General features: G+C 33.2%; 1 protein-coding gene across 1 annotated transcript in view; it reads left to right on the forward strand.

The window, feature by feature from the left end:
- Positions 1 to 21,522, forward strand: part of LOC150107415 (gamma-aminobutyric acid receptor alpha-like) — a 63,573-nt gene extending 42,051 nt beyond the window's left edge. Inside the window, exons 7-9 of the mRNA XM_090391836.1 lie at positions 7,061 to 7,213; positions 19,156 to 19,499; positions 21,076 to 21,522. Coding sequence (XP_090247962.1) covers positions 7,061 to 7,213; positions 19,156 to 19,499; positions 21,076 to 21,522 — 944 coding nt within the window. The remainder of the gene's footprint in view (positions 1 to 7,060; positions 7,214 to 19,155; positions 19,500 to 21,075) is intronic.
- The last annotated feature ends 660 nt before the right edge of the window (positions 21,523 to 22,182 follow it).

Genomic DNA, 22,182 nt, shown 5'->3' on the forward strand with positions numbered 1-22,182 from the left:
TTTATTACTCGTTTCATTTGATGAGTTAATAAATTCATCAAATTGCATTAGTCTTTCTAAAGCAAATTTGAATTCATCCCTCAAAGAGAGAGGCTACGTGATCATGTATTAACAAACAACGACCCAGGAGATGGAGGAGGATCATAAGTTACGCTAAAATGATATTAGCTTAAATTACATCATCATTTCGCAAACATTAAGGATTGTGTACCAACTCGAATGATATGGTATTAATTTATTAAAATGAATAGGGTTATTAACTTGATGTCTATAACGTGCAAGAACTTTGCCACATTCCGAATTACCTTAATTTTAGAAAAGAGGAGGGTGGGAAACACATTAATAAATAAAAGATAAAAGCCTGCCTTACTTTGGATATAATTTAATATTCAACCTCTCCGATCTCTTTTTCATCACTTTCTCTTCTCTCTCTTTTTCTCTCTCTCCTTCTCTGTTTTGCACTCTCTCTTTATCACTTTGCTTTTCTCTCTTTATCTGTTATTCTTTTCTTTTTTCTTCGCTATTTATCTATTAATTTCATTTTTGAAAAACACTTCCATCGTTTAATTATCCTTCTGTCACTCTACTGTTTTTTTATTTTGTTTTTCACTTTTTTAATATTTTGTAATCAGTTTCCGTCCCTTCACACTCTGTTTTTACATATTTGCATTATGTTTTGGAAACTAAAATTCTAAATTAATATCTTAAGTATATCTGTTACAACAGAATTAAAAAAAATGTAGGGTTTATTCAATATTTGAGAACTGACTAATAATAACAATGTAACAAAAGTTACACTTCAGAGATTTTTATGTATAAATTAAAAGCTCATTAATACATCTTAATCTTTTTCATTTTAAGGATAACTCCTTGTGAGCAAAGACACATTTATTATTCTCAGGCTGCAGTCGTAACACCTTTTTAGCTCTCATTTAGCGTCACTATGTTCCATTCTCTGAAGATACAGCTGTCGCCTTTCTTCTCCATGGAGAGATCAATACGGAGTAGTGCGAGACTCATTATTTCAAACTTTTCATTGTTAAAAACTTATTTCAGTAAGTCGACAAAGTAATTTGCTAACATCTTCCCGAGTCTTTCTTACTAAAACAAGGAAGGATTATGAAAGAACTGTAAGAGGTTAATAAACGTAAAGAGATTTGGACATAAGAAAGTAAAATAAAGGATAAGAAAGATGGAAGAATAGGCTGAAGGATTTCAAAATACATCATACAGGTGTGAAGAGTTTTATTAAGCCAAAAACTATGTGGTAAGTAATTTGAAGAGAGTAAGTAGCTTGAGATGTCCCTTGATGGCTTAACAAATCTTCGAACAACTTTTTCGCATCTTCGTTTGGGCATAGCCGCCGATAAATAACACTTTACTTGTTTATGCGATGCGAGACTGTTTTTTGCTCAAGTTAAGGCAAGACTTTTTGGTGTGTGTGCGTGTGCGGTATATAAATATCGGAATATTTAGCCATGTAAATCGTAATTCTTATACTTCGATCTCTGGGAGGGACCATTAGTGCCCGATAGCTGGATTCAGTATAGCCATCGACTTACCAGAAGAAGAAGGGATCACGTTTCTTCAGAAACAAGAATTGTTTTGTTATTCAAATTCTCGCTAATGTCTTCTCTAGACCTGAAATTGGATTGAATATTTTAAAACGGCTTTCACTTTGAACGGATTTTAAGATGAAAACACTTTTTGCACGCTAAAGGACTATTGGAAAAGGTAAACAAGAAGCGATAAAAATCAGAGGAAAAAAAGAGAAAATATGACTGAAAAAAAGTAAAATTGGTGAAGATGGAAGGCAGCCATTAGTGATATAGTGGAAAAGGAAAAGAGAAGAAAATAACAAGAAGATAAGAATAAAGGAAAAGTAGATAGTCAAATGCTAAACTGCTTACGTTTTTGGGAATTACAGACGACGTAAGATGCCTGAGCTTCTCCTGAATTGTAGTTCTTTAAAATCCTTCGTGATTTTCCTTTCCTTAAGCTCTAAGTCTTTAACTATATATCTTTATTATTGTCTTCTTCCTATAGATTGATCTTATTAATATCTATGAAATACATCTTAGTGTTCTTAAAATGTTCTGTTTCGAACATTCTAAGAACACATTTTGAAGTAAGCTTGAAAAATATTCACTGAATGCTGTAGCTATATTTTTCTACTTAATTAAAAGAAACAAAAGGCCGTGGATCTATTCGATCAAATATGACGATTTATTTATTTATTTTAGGAAGAGAGATTAGAGAGAGAGAGAAAACATCAATCTCAGATTGCAGTACTGAGTTTGACTTTCCTTTTTCCTGCTTGCAAATAGGCCGCATTATTAGATGAGTGGCCATTATTATGAACAGAGATCGCTTCATTTAAAAGCGTGTTGTAACGTCATTAAAGTTAAGGACCTTTTTAAATGAAAGTGAGCTAGTCAGGAAATTCTGTCCTCCTACTCTTAGTTTTGGTTTCTAAACAATTCCAATTCCAACCTCATCAGCGAGAATCATCTGTTACCTTCACGATTTTACTGAATTTTTCATTGTGTAGTTTAAAACGTGATACGGCATTTTGGATTTTACTTAAGTAGTTTTAGATTTTAAAATTTCTCAATGTTGTTTACATGAAATTCAGCTATTTGATGGAAACAAATAGCTGAATTTGTTAACATATCTACAGATAATGTCTACAGTACCAGTGATATTTACTCCATGCCAGAAAACTTAAGATCTTCTCTGAATATGTACAGATTTTTTTTAAACGAAGAACACCAGCCAGCAAAACTAATAGGTTTACAGTCGTGAAGGAAAGAACGCTTAGGACTTTTGACGCGCTCAGTCGTAATAATAAATGAACTATTGGAAAACACGAACTCTGAAATGTACGCGTATAAGTATTTTATAAGTACATTTTTAAGATTCTCCAGTTAAACATTCATATTTCAAACCGCTGATGCTCTTCGATGCAGCTAATATTACCGATAGTCAGAAATTTTTGATACTGACGTCATTGAAATCAACACATACTATGGTTTTGGAATTCATGCCTTTTATAAGCACATGGTACGTGACTGCTTGCACATAAGCATCATAAACGAAATTGCATAACTATTATTATTATTATTATTATTATTATTATTATTATTATTATTATTATTTTAGGCATGCGATTATGTTTTAAGTAAAATCTGTATTTCTTCGTAAAGATCAATGGAATCTATCATGATTTTCTTTTCATTATGAAATTTTCCCAACACGAATACATTGATATTTATATATTTCTAGTTCTCGTATATTTCGTAGTGCGTTGAAGAACGAGTGTTGCCTTTAGTTATAAAGATCTGTACTCGATTTGCATCAAAGACACAAAAAAAATTTACGGCTTTTCAACTGAAGTGGCAAGCTAATACCCTTAACAGATAGGTGACATACTCTATTGGGCTTAGATAATATAGAGTTTAACTTTTTTCTATTTCTGTTTGAATAATTTCTTATTATGATTTATTGCTATTTTACTAATTGTCTATAATAACGAAGGAAATAACCGATTACTATAATTTCAATTATTATATGAAAAATAAGTAGCAATCCAGATCGTAAATTGCGCAAGTGAATATTTCTGGCCCTTTCCATCTTTGCAGATGAGGATGACATTAGAAAATATTACATTTTAGTTGTTTTTATGTATACGAACAGACATTTTAGAAATTCTCCTTCTGTTTGCATATTATGAGTAATTTTAGTCAGAAAGAAATTGGATATTTGGGATATTTTCTAAAACTTATTGGGTCATCTCAGTTTTGCTTTTAAAAGGAACCAGTTTTGGCGAAATTGGGAAAAAGATTCAAAACCACAAAAATGTATTATTACAAGTGACAATAAATAAATTATCTACAACACAGAAACCAAAAAGGGTTCCAGGATTCAAGTTTAATATGAATAAAGTCTCTATAGAATAATGCGACTGCAAATTAATTTTTTTCCCAACTGTCACTTATACACTCCTGTTATGAACGGTATTTCCTGAACCAAAAGTTCATGAAAGTTTTAACTGCTTAGTGTTCTGTGGTTTTCACTGTTGAGTTACATATAGTTTCACTGTATGACATTTAACACTGCAGTGAAGCTACATGTAAAAGGGATCGTCTGTACACAATATTACCGCAAATATATAAAAATATTTTATACAAATTAAGAGAAATGACAGCAAAAAAGGTCTTTCTTTAAAAGAGGAATAGAAATATATTTTATGAGGATCATTTCAAAAATATCTATTTCAATTTAGAAAAACATATTAACACCTGGAAAGCTCATTTAGTGTACTGGGAGTGACGAAGAGCTTGCCACTGATAGTTTTCCGTAAGGTCAGATAGTGATATTTCAAGTGAAACATGTAGCCTTGCACATTTAGTGCCAAAGGATTGTAGTCTGGCCAGAGTTCAATTATTTCTCCACTTTTAAGTCTTATTTTACAAAAAAAAAGAACACCAAAAGAGAAAAAGAATTCACGAATTTTAATCAGTTTTATTGCGACTGACGTGAAATTCAAAATTATCATATCCTCCCACTAGCCACATGTGACTAATGTGCCTAAAGTTGGAAATGACTCTCTTAAAACAACCATATCAAATTATGTGGAAATTAATGAAATTGCTAAATTAAAAGCTACAGACAGAAGAAAATACGGGGGGAGTAGAAAGAAAATATTAATGGTGATTTGTGTACACGAATAATATATATCGCGTTCAAGTGCTTATTGCGTTTAATCCCCTTGAGGCGGATAAAGATATCACCTCTGGTTTGTGATTACATCGTTAACCAGCAATGCAGTCATCCGAGTTTGACACAGGGATCAACCCCTCATTAAGTGATGATTATTAGAACAGCATGATGAAAAGTGTATTAGTCAAAGATAAGTGTACAAATAAATGAAAAAGGTCCAAAACAGTTTGAACTGTTTTGGACCTTTGGACACTAAAACGTGATATTCGTAATAAACACACTGGAGTGTTGTGAAAAAAATTGTTCCTTGGAATCAAGAAAACGTTCTGTCATTCAGCAAAAACAACCATAATTCAAGAATTCAAATTTGATATTCTTCCTTAGTAACTGTATCTCGCCCATATAGATTATGATGAACAATTCGAAATCTTGACGAATATCTGTGTTAACAACATATAATGTTATTTTATACACGTTAAGAATCACAAAAATTGTTGTCCTAAAGGAATCGAAACACAAGCTAATTGCCATAAAAATAATCCTACTATTCTATTAACTTTATCTTACTACATTAAATAAAAATCGATTGCTTTTACTTTTTTATTTCACATAGTATGTAAAACATTTTACAAAAATTTATGGAATAGTAATGGAAACAATATAAACACTGTCTACACTTCAACATAGATTAGAAATCAAATTATTGTGCGATCTGAGCGATGTTTAAAACAGTGCAAACTGAAAAAGTCTTCAAAACCTCATACCTTCTACTCTGTTCTCTAAATCGCTGATTTATTTTATAGCTTAATATTAATGTTAACCTTTACTCAATAAAAATTGAACTAAAATCTACTTTTATTTTAATATCTATTTTAATACTTTTCTGGCTATTCTTATTAGTCAGTATAGTGTACTCTCATATGTTAATTTACTTTAATAATCTCACTCTTTATTCTTCCCTTGCATCACATTTTATCTTCTTTTGCGTCCTTCTTTTTTGTGAGCAAACGTTATGAAGAAAGATTTTTCGAAGTTATTAGTTGTTGGATCGAAGCAGAATAAAGTGGATGGAGGTAGTACGTGCTAGCACATGCGTGTCTCATGGTCCGGTCACGCAGACGGTTGACGGCTGCCAGGAATATTCTATACGCTTATTAGCCTAGTTGTATGTTGACGAACATTCAGGAAGTGTCTCCAATACGGTAATGCACTATTAATGTGCCTGGTAAAAGTGTGTACCTCGTGCGATATTCCAGTATCATTTTTGGCAGAAAATCCTATACTCGAGCACTGCTAGAATACTTAATTACTTTCCTGGTTTATTTATCTGTATAAAAACCCTACGAATACTTAGTTTAAGTCGTCATATTTCTGAATATGAATAGATTCTGAATAATACCAGTTTAATCATATTCGATCAATCAGTATGCATTACATGGTGTAAATGTTTAGTTGTTCCTCAGGCAAGTTTTAACTGCTTACTGTTCTCTGGTTTTCACTGTTGAGTTACCATATAGTTTCACTGTATGACATTTAATACTGCAGTGAAGCTACATGTAAAGGGGAATTTACAGTACATGTAGCTGTCTTTGCCATACGTTTCAAGTTAAAATAAACAAATACACGATTGATTAATGAGAATGATTTATAAAGTTTTGGACGCACGTCTGTGCTCATTGGAACGTGATATCATGTTGTAAATGTTATTCATAATAGTCACTATCAGATTTTACGTAGATAGTTTATTAATAGCTGTCAAAGCCGACTGCTTCCTTGAGTCATTGTTAATACCTGCATGCTCTCAAGCTAATAACTTCGTTTTTTTAAAAGCCACGTTCCTTTCTCGCTGTAGCGGTGACAGGACATTGCTGGCAACAGATGGCCAGCGGCAGTCCTGCATTAGCCTATAAAATCAAAAGGGTCTGAGATGCACTGTGGAGACAGGTGTTTACTACATGAAAAGATGTCTTCTGGTCCTCTCATTAGTAAAGTCCACAAGTGGGTCTGCACAGATACTTCGAGAATGCTCTTGTTGCCAAGACAACATCGAATTTTGTATATGTGCGGGACTTGAAAGTGAAGGGTTACTGTGGCGCTTCCGCAGCCTCATTAACTTGGTGATCTCAACTCTGTAGCGCCTTCCGGAAGAGAAACAAACACGTGAAATAGTAGGAAGCCATCCTTATTTAGATCTACTAGAAAGATCTCTGTGTTATTATCCCCCATGCTAGATTCATGTGGTAACATCTTTCTGCCTCACACTGGATACGAAGTAAACTTCAAATTATAGTTTGAGCGAAATCATCTTTACATGTTCTTCTCTTTGTGTTCTTTTCAGGTCCTTTCTCGGTTCTTGTAGTGAGTTTCCACCTCAAGAGGCATATGGGGTACTTCATTATTGAAGTGTACGCTCCCTGCATTATGCTAGTAGTCTTATCGTGGGTCGCTTTCTGGATCAATAGAGAAGCTACAGCGGATAGAGTCGCTCTTGGTAAGATGGGTGTTTTCTGCATGCACATATTTTAATGTTGTATATCTCCGCCTTTCAAACAACATATCCTAATATTTTACAGGAAATTTAATAACATATCGTAGCTAGCTTATAGACAACTTCATTTACTAGTTGGTTTAACTTAAACATTTTACTTTATTTTCAATGATTCCACGCTGTGGAATCATTGAAAATAAAGTAAAATGGGATGTTATGGAATGAGGAATATATTAATATATAAGCCTATTGTGGAGGCAATTTCGATGGATGTTAGCTATAGGAACAAATGTACTGGGCTGTAGAATCTTGATTAGGTTTAGTTAATTAGACTTAATAGGCGAGGGAAACACACAAAACAACAAGCACTAAACATTTCATTGTCTTTGCTAACAATATGAAATCGTTGCGATTGCGATGTATTTTGTAGATAATTATTCTGTGGTCATTCCGTAATGTTTTAAATTTCGAAATATTCACTGTCGTAACCGTTCTTCCTGTTTTTAACAAAAGAATTTCCGTTTCTTACCTTTTTGACTTCGCTCAGCTTTTGTATAATGCATAATGCAATGTAATTTGTTTTTCTGAAAGAAAACAACCATTTATTTTCATTAAATCCAATGAAATAAATTGCTAGTAATTAAAAATCCATCAAAAAATAAAATAAAAGGCAGTTTTAATGTATCCTTATTATATAATGTTTCAACTTCACCAGAGGTTATGTTATGTTTGATCTGGCTTTCAGATTATTTTTCTTGAAACTGAATTAATTAAATCACCAATGATTAGAAACAAAATGTAAACATCAAATGCGGGGGAAAAAAAACAAGAAAAAAAAAACAGTATCTCCCATAACTATTGATTGGGGCATAAGAAATAAATGCAAAAATTAATTTGCCATAAGAAAGAAACAATGCGAAATAATTGACACTACTGCATTTAAGCAAAAGATTTGGAAATAATACAGGTGGGACGAGATTACATTCACTAACTTCTTGCATTCACTAAGCGTGATTAAAATCACAAGTACCCACAGGTCATTTTCTCTAGAAGAGCTGCACACAATCCAATATACGAAAAGAAAAATACTATTATAAAGAAGATAATGGAGTTCGGAAACGAAACGATTCAAATAATAGTCTTAACTCTAAACACAATAAATTCTAATTACACTGGCCAACAAAAATTTTTTTTTTCTGCTGATTATGATCTGACACTTGTTTTTTACTAATTTGGGTGCGCTGATTTCAAATATCAAACCCATTTTTCTCTATCAGGTTTTTCCTCTATGGCATTTTCTTATTGCTAATTTGTAAGTTTTTGATAGTTTTTAGGAAGCAGTACTATTTAGAGGTTAAAAAAATCGATTTTTAATATTATTTTCTAAAAGTATGTACTTTTAAAAATCTGTTCCTAACTTTTTATCGAAAAATTCGAAAAATTCCTGAAGATATAGCCTATTATTCAAAGCGGTGCGCAAATCAGAATCGGAGCGCTCACCGCTCTCGCTTGTTAGTAAACGAATAAATGCCTAAGAACCTGCAACGGTACGTACTGGCGCTTTGAACGCGAGAGAGGCCGATAACCGACCTAATACATTTAGGTGATGAATTGCAAATTAGAACTTTAATGAGAGACCCAAATTTCATCAACTTTATGAACGAAATTGAGAAAGAGGCCTGGACTTCATTTACGATAGTTGAGAATAATTTTCTTGGAAACAAAAAATCGTGCAATTACAAAGATCTAGTGGAAACAATGCTTGAAAATTTCCAGCGCCTAGGTTGCAACATGAGCATAAAGCTTCATTTCCTATACAGTCGTCTTGATAGATTTCCAGAGAATTTAGCTGCTGTAAGCGATGAACAAGTCGAAAGATTTCATCAAGACTTAAAAACTATGGAAGATCGGTACCAAGGAAGATGGGATTCTCACATGATGGCCGACTACTGTTGGAGTATTCAAAGGGATTGCCAAAACAGAACACACAGCAGAAATTGCTACAAACAAAAATTTATTCCCTGAAACTCATGTGTAAGTAAAATTGTTATTTTTTTTATAAATATTCTTGTAATTTTTAATGAATATTGTTAAGTAGTTATGTATCTAATTATCGGCCTCTCTCACATTTAAAGCCCCAGTACGTACCGTTGCAGGTTCTTACGCATTTATTCGTTTACTAACAAGCGAGAGCGGTGAGCGCTCCGATTCTGATCTGCGCACCGCTTTGAATAATAGGCTTTATCTTCGGGAATTTTTCGGATTTCTTGATAAAAAGTTAGGAACAGATTTTTAAAAGTACATACTTTCAGAAAATAATATTAAAAAATCGATTTGTTTGATCCTCTAAATAGTACTGCCTCCTTAAAACTATCAAAAACTTACAAATTAGCAAAAAGAAAATGCCATAGAGAGAAAAACCTGACGTGATAGAGAAACATGGGGTTGATATTTGAAATCAGCGCACCCAAGTTAGTAAAAAACACGTCTCATATAAAAGTCAGCAAAGATTGTGTTGGACTGTGTAATATATTCTTTTCATTAGTTTCTCTCTTTGTAATACCAACGACAACTGTGAACGAAAAAAAAATTAAAGTGTATTAATATTATTATTATTATTATTATTATTATTATTATTATTATTATTATTATTATTATTATTATTATTATTATTATTGCTGCACAGGAAGCATTGTCATAGTAGTTATAATGTTACTATATAATGCACGTAGAAATTTAAGCAGTTAAGTCACTTCAAGAGATCAAAAACACGGAAAAGTGCTGTCTTCTGAAGAAGAAAGTCTAAGATAAGAATTACTTTCTTGATTTTCTATTTTTAGAATAGTCAGTATCTGCGCGCTTAATAGTATTCAATACAATACTTGCTGGATTCTGAATTTAAAGTTTAGCTATTTACAAAGCGGTCACTGTGAAGCTCGCGATTTTTTTTTCTGTTCAAGTTGCACTGTCTCAAATAATAAGGGGAAAACTTTTGATTACCTGTTTATTCTAAGAGAGAGGTTATTTAATGCTTTCGTCAAATACCCTTCGTAACGGAAGGGAATTGCTTCTCTTCAAGAAATACTTTTAATTAAAATCAAAGAACTGCAAATGGAATTTTTTACAGATTTTGCATAGTTACGAAGTAGTCGAACCCGACTGCTTAATTTTAACAGGGATTTTTTTATATTTTTTTAACGTGAGTAGTGTTATCCGGACGCTTTATTATTTCTCATTTTCAAGTTTCATTCTCTTAAAAGAGATGAGATTTCCAAAGAGTTATTTATTGCATACGGGATGGGAAGAAAATGAGATTGTCGCGTATCCTAGCCAACTAATAGAGTTTCTTCGGATTTCAATATGACCTTTATTGCAAATACTTCTTTGTTGGCTAGGATACGCGATAGAAGAGTGATCAAACATTTAGAAATGGAAGGCTTTTCATTCGATTTTAAACTTCTAGGTTTTGAAGGATCCATCCTGAATTTCCTTTCGTTAAAATATAAAAGTAGTTGCTTGTTTTATTTATTTTTTTGGAAGTCGCTGAAGAACAGGTGGCAATTACGTTTCTCTTTCAGTAATAAGTTCACGATCTGGATATTATCACCGGATTCGTATACTTATGCAGCATTCTAGGATAATCTCTCTCTCTCTCTCTCTCTCTCTCTCCTCCTTCTTCTTAGTACAAAAAAGGTGTTTTCTGTTCCCTTTCATTCCATACATAAAATGTTTTTAATGTCATGTGCAGAAAACAAATGCTGGGAGTTCAAATCTGCTTGCTCAGATGTATCTTTTGTTTTCAGCTGCATGTTTGGAATTGTCATGTGAGGTTGAAGATTTTATTTTGATTAAGATTTCCTCACAGTAAGAAAGCATACATTCACTCGTGACCTCTCACACCAACAGCCACGTTTCATTAAAATATTTTAATAGAAATCGTACTTAAGTTTATTGACAACATGAGCATATTTTATCCTTTAAAACGAGCCCGTGTCATAACTTATGATCTGCATCCATATTCAATCAAATTTACTGAGCAATATGAAGAGGAAATGAAACAACATGCTAATTGGTGTAAACCAGGCATTTGTACAGTTTTAGTGCTTACGGTGCTTTTGGCCAGTGATCCAAAAAAGTAAGTCAAACAATTGCTTTATTTTTCACGTCATACAGAAACAGTTGAAGAAAAGTATTTTATGCTCTTTTGGAAATTCACTCTGAGAACTTTTGTGTAAATTTGATGGATCAATCAGATGGATCAATTTGATGGATCAATTTTTTTAAAGTGTTTTGTAAAGTTTGTTTTTTGACCAGCCATAATAGAAGTTTCTTAATATCACCATATTCGTTTCTTCATAAAATTTCCCATACGCTTTACATTCGCATTTTATATTGACTGTAGAGTTACAGTAACCAAAAATATGTAATATTCACGTATTTTTTTCCATAAAAACTTTCTTTTCATTTGTCCATGTTTAGAGAGATGAATATTCCGAGCATTTCTCCTTGTGTTGGTTGACATATTTTCAGAACCATCAAAACTATAAGGTTTACACAACATCTTTTACACTTTTACGAAACAAAAAAACCAAAAAATGTTGATAATGACAATGATGAAAATAAACAACATTAGAGAACGAAGTTTCGATTATATCCTAAGTGGTATGTCTATCTCTTTAAAGCACTTTATTTTTCTTCAGTTCAGGGTCACAAAAGCAGAAAAACTAGATTTAGACAAATTTATTTTTATTTTTCACACAAACAGTACGAAATATTGTGTGCAATGTGCACACTGTGGGTCCGAAAATTATCTATTTGTATCAAAGAATTATTCCAATTTGAGATTTATCTGATTCACACTATCATTAAATATCCACTCCATTCAAAAATGCCGCTTATTTCTAAGATGGATAATTATGATAATACTGGGAGGCATAACAGAATTCTGGTAAGTCCTGATTGTTTGCGATCAGTAACGATGATGAACAATTCATAAAAGAAGCTGTAAATATCATTTGGATCATTGAAGAATGACAGATGAAAGGCAAACAAATACACGTCCCACAGATGCGGTTATCCAGATATGTGTGGGATTGACAATTATGCAACTTTTTAATAAAAAGAACTTTAAATTTTGTTGAATATGAACATAATACAATTATTAATTTAAACGTCACGATTTCAAACTATGGTGATGCAGATTTTATGATCTAAATTAAAAATCATCCAGCAGTATTAAATTCCATCTGAAAGTTGAATGCAAAACAGTGCAATATTTCTTTAAAATGTTAAATTGTCATATTTGGAAGTGTGAACATTCCTCGAAATGCCCAGTTTAATTAAAAGACAGTTTCTAATTAGAGTGATCGATAAATATCGTTGAAATAAATCATCTCTCTCTCTCTCTCTCTCTCTCTCTCTCTCTCTCTCTCTCTCTTTCTATCACACACACATGCACACGCACTCTTTGTATAAAATAGTTTCATTTGTGTAATTATTTGACTAAGCAAATGCTATGTCAGCTTTCACGTTTCCATGACAACAACATTATTCTTATTGCATCTATGAGATGGCAGAGGATGTTAGGAAATAGCGAATGTCACCGTGCGCTACGCTCCTCAAAGCAATGATTTTCATCCAGTATTTCACCCAATCATTCATAGAATACTTTATTTAAAATAAAGTATTCTATGAAACTTTTAATCATTGAAAATGTCCTAATTACAAACATCTGGAGAATTAAGAGTTATGCTTTTTGTCATTGCCTTTTGAAATGTCATTTCCTTGACCTACCATCGCAAAATATAAGCCATACAGTTCTTATGATCATGAAAGAAATAACAATCCAATCAGTCATTTTTCCTGACCATGTTACGATCATAAACCGAATTAGAATAAGATCTGAAGACATCTCTGTCTTAATCTCTCCATCCAGTTTATAATCTTGGAATGTTTCTGGAGTTGACACATAGGAACAAAATTCAATACTACCAATCATCATCGAGGCCTCCGTCTGAAGGTACAGTTGATATGAGGATGACTCTAATACCTTACTGGGTGAGCGCCATACTCAGTAAGTTATTAGATTATGTTATATCATACCGTTTGTCATTTTACGCTGAATTCATCCTGCTGGCAAAGTATGTAAGAGTTCTGCATAATACTTCAGTAAGATGTCTAATTATGAAGACAGTTATGTGCCCATAAACATTCATCTGGAATTATACCACACTGAAAAGGTAATTAAAGCATACACTGATTTTATTCCTAGATATATATACATAACTATATCTTAGGGGTACATTTAGCAACCAGGGGATGGAGCCATACATATACTCTTGGAGGGTAATGGATGGCAATGCTTTAGCCAATGAAGTTTTCACTGAGGCTCGGCTGTTGCTGTTACCCTCCTGCCATGATCAGAGCTTTAATAGCTGAATAACACCTTAACCCTACACTGTCCTCTACAGATAACGGGGAAGATGAAAAGCATTCTTGCTTCGCCCCTTTAAGCCAGTCCTTATAAGGACTATAAGGACTATTTAGCAACTCAACAAGGTTCAACAGTGAAAAGTTAAAAATAGTTTCCCTCTGATTTCTCATTCAAATGTTTCCCATCTGTTTACACGCTGTAGCTTCTGTTTGTTTTAATGTAGCTAAAGGAAATGACCTATTAAAATATTCCTGCATACAAAGGCAGTGGAAGTAGCAAACAACTTTCTGTGATAAATTCGTTGCCTGTAGCGATTAAATTAGTTGTCCTCTTCCTCGTTCAAGTCTCATTCTGTCGTATACAACTCTTTCGATTAAACATTCGAAGTAAAGTAAAAATTTGCATCTTACGAAAGATAAAGTGGTACTCGAAGAGAATAGACTATTATTCAGAAGAATATGTACAAATCGAGTTATTAATCGTAAGAAAATATATCACATGAAAATACAATTCTTCGGAAGAAAATATTCTTTTCAAGGCGAATATTTCATTCAAAGCCAATGTTATTTATGAAGTTTAAAGTAAGATTTTCTCTCCAATGCAACTGTTACACAATTCTACCACAAGCCAAGATATGCAGATAAAAACATAATTCATCTTTCAGTAATCACTAATGTCCTATTGGGATTAGTTCAAGGATCAGTTTCAGTCGACATGTTTGCACTAATTTCTTGAAACACAGCGTTATTATTTTGGAAGGAATATGGACTGTGGTATTATCCATTTTTACAACATAGGACATACACAGTTGCCAAGAACATCGACGCTGTATCTAGCAGTTTTTATACCATACATAAACTTAGTGTACAAACTTCATATAACGAGAAAACTATTCCATATCGTTATACTGCACTTCAAGCCTCGTTGATTAGACAACACACTCGGGTAAAAACCATTTGCTAGCTATCCTCCGTACCTAAAGAAACCCATCCATCTGGAAGAGTATGTAGAATGAATCGGCGCTTCACAGAATTAAATTTTTACTGTTCATAAAAGAACCTGTTTAGGTTCTTCTATGCGCCCTGTTCTTTCATTGCTCATGCTACTATTGTTGTTGTTATTTAGAATTATGGACTATTAATGTCTATTAATTATTATTATTATTATTATTATGAAGGCACTTCCATGGAGTCCGAAGATTCATCGCGGGAAACCCTAACTATCCACACAATCTCTCATACCTCTCTTCCCACTAACAGACAAAGCACTCACAACTGACTCTGACAACCCATTCCACTCATTCACCACTCTGCAAGCAAAAACATCTAGTCATCACACACCTTCTGATCACCCCTTTATTCAGCTTCCAGGGATGACCTCTTGTTCTTGTCCCTCCAGCCAAGTGCTGAAACATTTCCTCTGCATCTATCCTATAAAACACTTTAAGCAACTTAAATGTTTCTATCATATCCCCTCTTTTTCTCCTATCAACAACCTCTGCAATCCACACATCCTCAATCCATCCGCATAGGGAACATTATATAGGCCACTCACCATCTTGGTTACTCGCCTTGAATCCTCTCCACTGCTTCCACATCCCGAAGAAACCCAGGAGGCCAGACTTGAGCACAGTAATCCAGATGTGAGGGTATAAAGGCCTTATAAAGTGGAATTACAAGTTCCTTATCTCTACTTGTAAATTTGCTCTTCGCTCGCCAAGTAATATTATGTGCTACCTTAGCGATGTGTCCTCTAAACTTTAACTCTTTGTCTACCACCAGGGCTGGCATTACCATTTAGGCAAACTAGGCAACTGCCTAGAGCGCAAGCTATGAAGGGCTCAAAACTTCAAGCTATGCTTTATTCATACTTTACTAAAATATCAAAATTAAATAGTGATATATGATTTAGGTATCGATTCTTTTTCCTTATCCCTCACACATCACACTATTCTACTATTTAACTCTTGGTTCTTTTTTGTTCCTTATCTAAATGATTTGAAATTACCGCTAAGGAACGTTAACATTTTAAAATATTAAATTTCGGTATTTTATAACTTTTTTTTTTGTAAATGAATTATAACGGAGAATTTTCAAATTAATTAAAAAAGAAAATAAAAAAGCCCTATTAATTTACCTATTAATTTAACCTGAAAGACAATTTTATTTTGTTTAATGTCAATTAAAAACATTTTAGTTTATGAAATAACGGACGCACTTGTAAACTTTGCCTAGGATGCAAAATAACCTGACACCGACAGTGTCTACTCCCCCTAAATCTCTAGTTTCATCTGTTTTCTGGAGCACAGTGCCATCAATGTGATACACAGCTTATAATCTATTTTTCTCAAAATGCATAACTCTACATTTCTCGACATTAAACTGCACCCATTAACTTTTGCCCATACTGACAGCCAATTTAAATCGTCCTGCAAAGCTCTCCACATCACCTCGATTAACTGTTACTCTACTATTGCATCATCAATAGAGAACTGGATATTTACTTTCAGGTTATTTCCTATTTCCTATATTAATGTACAAATTAAACAGGAATGATCCGTCCCAGCACTGAACCTTGTAACCACTTAACCAGTGTCATATCATCCCCATTTATTCCAATTTGCGCAAGACAGTTCCATGTGGTATTCCGTCAAATGCCTTTGCAAAATGCATGCAACGGAATCATCCTTGTAGCCATTTCCTTTATCCAACTCAGCTGTTTCTCTATTATAAAAAGTTAGTAAATTACTAAGGCACAACAGACCCTTCGCAAAGCCATGTCAACCTTCATGCAGTATCATATTTGTATCTACCCATTCTTGAATTCGCTTTTTGACCAATTTTTTCTAGTACTTTTACCACCATGCTGAGATACTGATTGGTCTATAATTTTCTACTGTAGTCGTAGACCCTTCCTTATGCAAAGAAATAATTTTGTCCTCTTTCCACTCACTTGGAACTCTACCAGAGCTGAGACTTAAACAGTTTAATCAGAGGCATTGTCAGTTCCTTTGCACATTCTCGCAAAACCTCATCTGATATCCCATCTAATCCCACAGCTGTATTTATATTGAGATTCTGCTATATCCTAAGGACCTCCAATTCTTCTACCTCCGTTCCCCCATTAATGTCTTCGCATGGGTTAAAGCAGTTACCTCACTAGGAAGATATACCCTTGCAAAGTGGTCACTCAGTAACACAATTGTTTTATTCGCGTCTGTCTTCTCCTGACCATCATCACTCATTAAGGTTCATCTTCCATACTCATTCTTCCTTTTATTTGTCTCATAACGAAAGAACACTTTGGGATTTCTTCTGGCCTGCTCGGCTAAATTCTTCTCATAATATGATTTTGCCTTAAGTGTCATGCTGGTCATCTTTCTCTTTATATATCCTCCACAGCATTTCTTCTTCTGCATCTCGTGCTAATGATATTAATCATCCATCTAACGCCTATCCAATTAACCCTCCTTACCTTAGGTATACAATTTAATACTGCTTCTTCTAGATCAGGGATTCTCGACCTATGGTACGCGTACCACTGGTGGTACGTGAGCCACTGCCTTACTGGTACATCTAATATCTTGAATTAAATATAGTGGTACGCCACTGGAAAAGGTTGAAAACTCCTGCTCTAGATGATCCTTAACTATATCCCATTCACTACTAACATTCTTATCCTGCAGCATTTTATGTCATGTTACAGGTTTAAGTTTTTTCCTAAGCATATCCGAATCACCTGCCTCATAGTTCCAAAAAATACCCCTTCTTGATAGAATATTCCTCATGTTTTATAATCTCACAAGTCAATATCGCACAACAATCACTTTCACTTTCACAGTGAGAATATTGGAGGCAATATTCTCACCTTGATTACTAGACTTACAATCTTCACCTTCTGGCTCTTCAGTTGTTCCTCTTCTACCAATTCCTTTACATCCTCCCTCACAGAATACTTCTCGCCTCTCAAATCATTTGTACCAACTAAGACAATCATTTCTTTCGACTTACCTTTTTGCATTCGGATGGCGTGGGCAATATCGTGAATTTCTGCTACTGGGAAACACGATTTTGTCATACTTTCGTTAAATACTCCCCTGATTATTGTCCCCATACATAATGTTCTCGTTTACTTGTTTTTCTTGTTTGTTCGGCCGGTGTTTATTATTCTTTCGGATCATCTGCTTATTTCTTTTTTCAGCCTTTCTTAACTCTTGTCGCTTCTGCAGTTTTTCAATTTCACTCTTTTTTCTACGAAGGATAAAATTTAAGCTCGCTGTTTCTTTATTGGTATTCATTTCGTTCTCCTCTATTTCTGCGGCTGCACGTTCGACATTATTAACATCGTTTCCCATATTATCGTTGGTAATTATTGGGTTCTCTTCACCGAACAGACACTCACTTTTAAAACACTTAATACATACTCTCTCTCTCTCTCTCTCTCTCTCTCTCTCTAGTTTCAATTTCTTTCCGCATATTCTATAATTTTCTCGAAGCATATATTGCGCATACGCTGCACTGAATAATATCCTGGAAATTCAAATCACCGGACAACGTGCCCGGTGGTCTTTGCCGCCATTGTTCGTTGCGTTGATAGAACGCAGATCTTTCTAAGAATTATATGTGCCTGTTGTTATCAACAAGGAGCTGTATGCTCTTCTGCAATTATTCGTGGCGTTTAGCTGTTTACATAAAATAGAAGGACTTGGATCGCTGGTGAATGACAGATTGATCGGCTCTCCAAATGGATTCTCTAAGATATCACAAGATAAGGAAAACAGCTTTCTCAACAAGCATTGGCTTCGGAAGTCAGTATTTTAGGTTTTTAGTGTTAGCTGAGGATTATAATTCTTCACGACTTTGTCAAATGCAGACTTGATATACTTAATTACAAAGTCCAGAGTTACGCATCCACATTTACAGAAAAATTTCCCAAATACATCCGACTATCTTTCTCTTCTAAAATATTCTCGATTAACTCTTTGCATGTATTCATTGTTCGGCATATAAGATAGATATGTTTTCCAAAAAAACCAAATGAAAATTTTCATATATTTCTCATTCAGTCGTATGCCTTTTCTGGCAGTCTTAGAGATATCCAATGACCCTTGGAGGTACAGTATTTTATAAATATAGGCTGCAACTCTCTCCATGTTTTTCGTCAAAGTGTGTATTTGAATGAATTTTAAGACATGCAATGTGAGTGTTTTTAAGGATATCTCATTCATTCAGATATCATGTTATTACAAATTGCATATTTGAAGGTCCAAGTTATTAAGTTTATTAAATTGGCTTTATATAGCTGAAATTCTCTTAAAGATAAATAGTATTATTAAGAGAAATGCAGATATGTTCGTTCATAATGAAAATAAGTAAATATTTTAATTCTGTTAAAAAATTCTTGCATATGCAAAAAAAGCTTGGCTTTTTTGCACATGCTTTTTCCCCATGTAACATATAAAAAAGTAAATGACCATATTAACGAAATTATGTGTACACTCTGTTCTCACTAGGTGTCACCACCGTCCTCACAATGACTTTTCTGGGCCTCGAAAGTCGCAATGATCTTCCAAAGGTGCCTTATTGCACCGCTCTGGACTTCTATGTTGGCCTGAGTTTCGTGTTCATTTTCGCTACCATAATTCAGTTCGCAATGGTGCACTACTTCACCAAGGTTGGGAGTGGAGAATATTATTTTCCGCCTGGAACTAATTCACCAGAATCCTCCAGTGATGAATGGGAAGATGAGAGTCAAGAAGAGGGAGACGAGGAAAAAGAAGAAGAAAAGCATCCCAATCCAGGACCAGCTAAAGCAGGAGAATTGAACGCTACAATAGAAGGAGGGAATGTTAATCGAGTTAGTAAGCATTTTATACTGTTTTTCGTTTTGTTTCCAGTATTTCTTTTCCAAATATTTTTCTCTAATATATGTACATGTCTAGCTTTGAATAATGAAGGGTAACCTGCAGAGATCCAAAAATTCATGTTTTCGACTTTCTAACATAGATGGCGCTGTCATTATTCTTAATTGTTTTTACTGGTAATTATATTTTTTTAATAACAAAGTAAATTATCTATTTTTTTCTCTCTGAGGCATGCTATTTTCCAATATTAATTGATTTGCAAGGTTAATAAGTCAATAAATTTAGTTTAAAAATCGCTGCTCATTTTAAGAGATAACAGTATTAATTCAGTATTAATAATTCACTAATAACAGTATTGATTTTCTAACACAAATAACTAATACTGATTTAATTTTACTACTAATGCTCATTAATGGCGATTTTAATAATTTTTGTATATTAATAATATACGTATACCTTGATGTTATCACTAATGTACCATTTATTTTGATTCTTTATTGAAGTTATTTAATCGCAAGTTTAATAATCCTCATTGATATGAAGAGGACTGTGTTCTTACACTAGTGATGTTTTTTTATTCATTACTTATGATGTTTACTTTTTCATTCGGAAGATGGCGCCATGGTATTGTATCCCAATATCTGTGGAGAAGACGAATGAGGAATGGAATAATATTGTTCCTTATTTCTAAGGTATCCACAATTATATGAATTTTAAAATAGCATATTAAACGGAGTGAACCTATTACCTTTCAAAGTCTTATAGGAGAATGACTAGTTGTGAGCAATAAAATAGAGAATTATATGATAATGTTCTTATTAATTATGGTAATAATCTTTTTCAGTAATTTTATTATTCCCACACCCTAATATTTCTAGTAATGTCTATTAATAATTTAATTATAGGATCATTGCATATTGAAATTGAAAAGCTTTACAGTTGAATATACACAATGTTTCAACATTTAAAATTATGGCATATTCATTTTTGTCTTCTGGAAATAATTTATTTGATATATTTGATATTTACTTATCACATTTTATATTTTTGTTATGCTTCAATAATTTTACGTTTTATAATTGTTACATTTCAATCAACAATTTATTATGAATTAAAAGTTTTCAATACTTTTTCATAATTTTATTTCAAACTTATTTAATCATAAGCAATCTAATTAGGAATAAACTCAAAATGAAATGGAAAAATGTCTTTATATATGTCTGTATATGAAAAATGTGTCTTAAATTTTTATTTATTTCATTTGATTCTTATTGGCTGTTTTTTCTTAAAATTATACCTTTGATTTATTAATTTTTTCCTTTTTTTAAATAAAGCTTTATCTTTTTGATTTATTCTTATATATTTGTCGCTAACTTAATTGTAGATTCTTACCAGTTGCTCTGTTTAATATACAATCTAAACTTTATCTATCAGATCAAAATTAAATGTATCATATTTTATTTTATTTTAGATTTTGGGCTTAATTTAAAGTTTAATTTAAAATTTAATTCTTATAGTTTATTATTTGAATTATTTTCGCTTATATAGATACAATAATTTTATTTAAAGAATATTTTTCATGATTTTCCTAATTATTACATGATGAATTCTTTGCCATTGGAAGATATCGATAACTTAGGAGAATTGTGTTTTCATCCGCAGGTTACAGTGTATACCACTGATCGTGAGTTACCAATTACCGATGCCATTCATACCCGACCAAATTCTGTTGTACACGTGGCAACAGTACCAGACAGACTTCCATTACGACCACGACAGTCCCAAAATGGTCGAATCACCAATCAGTCTTCTGCCCCTCCTTCTGTCCATCCAAATCATTCTTGTGTTCAGAAGAAAGATCGACGACGAAGAAGAAGAAGAAGAGCTTCAACGTATCATGGTTTCCAGTTGAACAGTGTCAGCAAAATAGATCGAGTATCTCGAATCTTGTTTCCTGCGTGCTTTATGGGGATCAATCTAATATACTGGTTTACGTATTTGTGGAGAGACACATGATTGGCGCTTTTAGACGACACTTATACGCAAGAATTTGTTCAATTTGTTCACCAGATGATTCCACTGGCAGATGCAGACGTTAAGCTAACTGCAATAGTGAAAACGGGTACATATCATGACGTCATGAACAATGAACCAAAATACCAACAGACATCGAAGTGTTCCCAATAATACACGTGTTACTGCTGGACTTATATATACATGAATTCTATTTTTGCTCATGATGATGCGAAGAAAAGAGGATGGATAGATTCTTTAGAGAATATAATACAAGACGAATAGCAGAATCAGAATATATATATATAAATATATATAAATACTGTGTATATAGTTATATATAAAATCTATCATTTTTCATGTATATTATATCGGTACTAAATCGTTCTTTTCTCCGAGGGTAATGTAACTACAACTAGGTGCCATTATAGTCAAAGTCTCTTCCATTGACTCAACCAATCAATGTCTGTGCTATTTATGCAGACTCCTGTCGATGGTTAATATGCCAAGAAATATTTAAAAAAAATACAAAAAAAAATACATCTTCCAAGTTGTGTAATTTTATGTGACTGATCTGTTTTTGTTGTGTTTTGTGATATTTTCCGGCACACATGCGTTAGTATTCCCGTGTAAGTTGTATCTAGTTTGTTGTTTGCTTCAAAA

Source organism: Typopeltis vanoorti, chromosome 4 (genome assembly GCF_054136105.1).
Source record: "Typopeltis vanoorti isolate ZY-2024b chromosome 4, IOZ_Tvanoo_1.0, whole genome shotgun sequence".
Classification (NCBI taxonomy): Eukaryota; Metazoa; Arthropoda; class Arachnida; order Uropygi; family Thelyphonidae; genus Typopeltis; species Typopeltis vanoorti.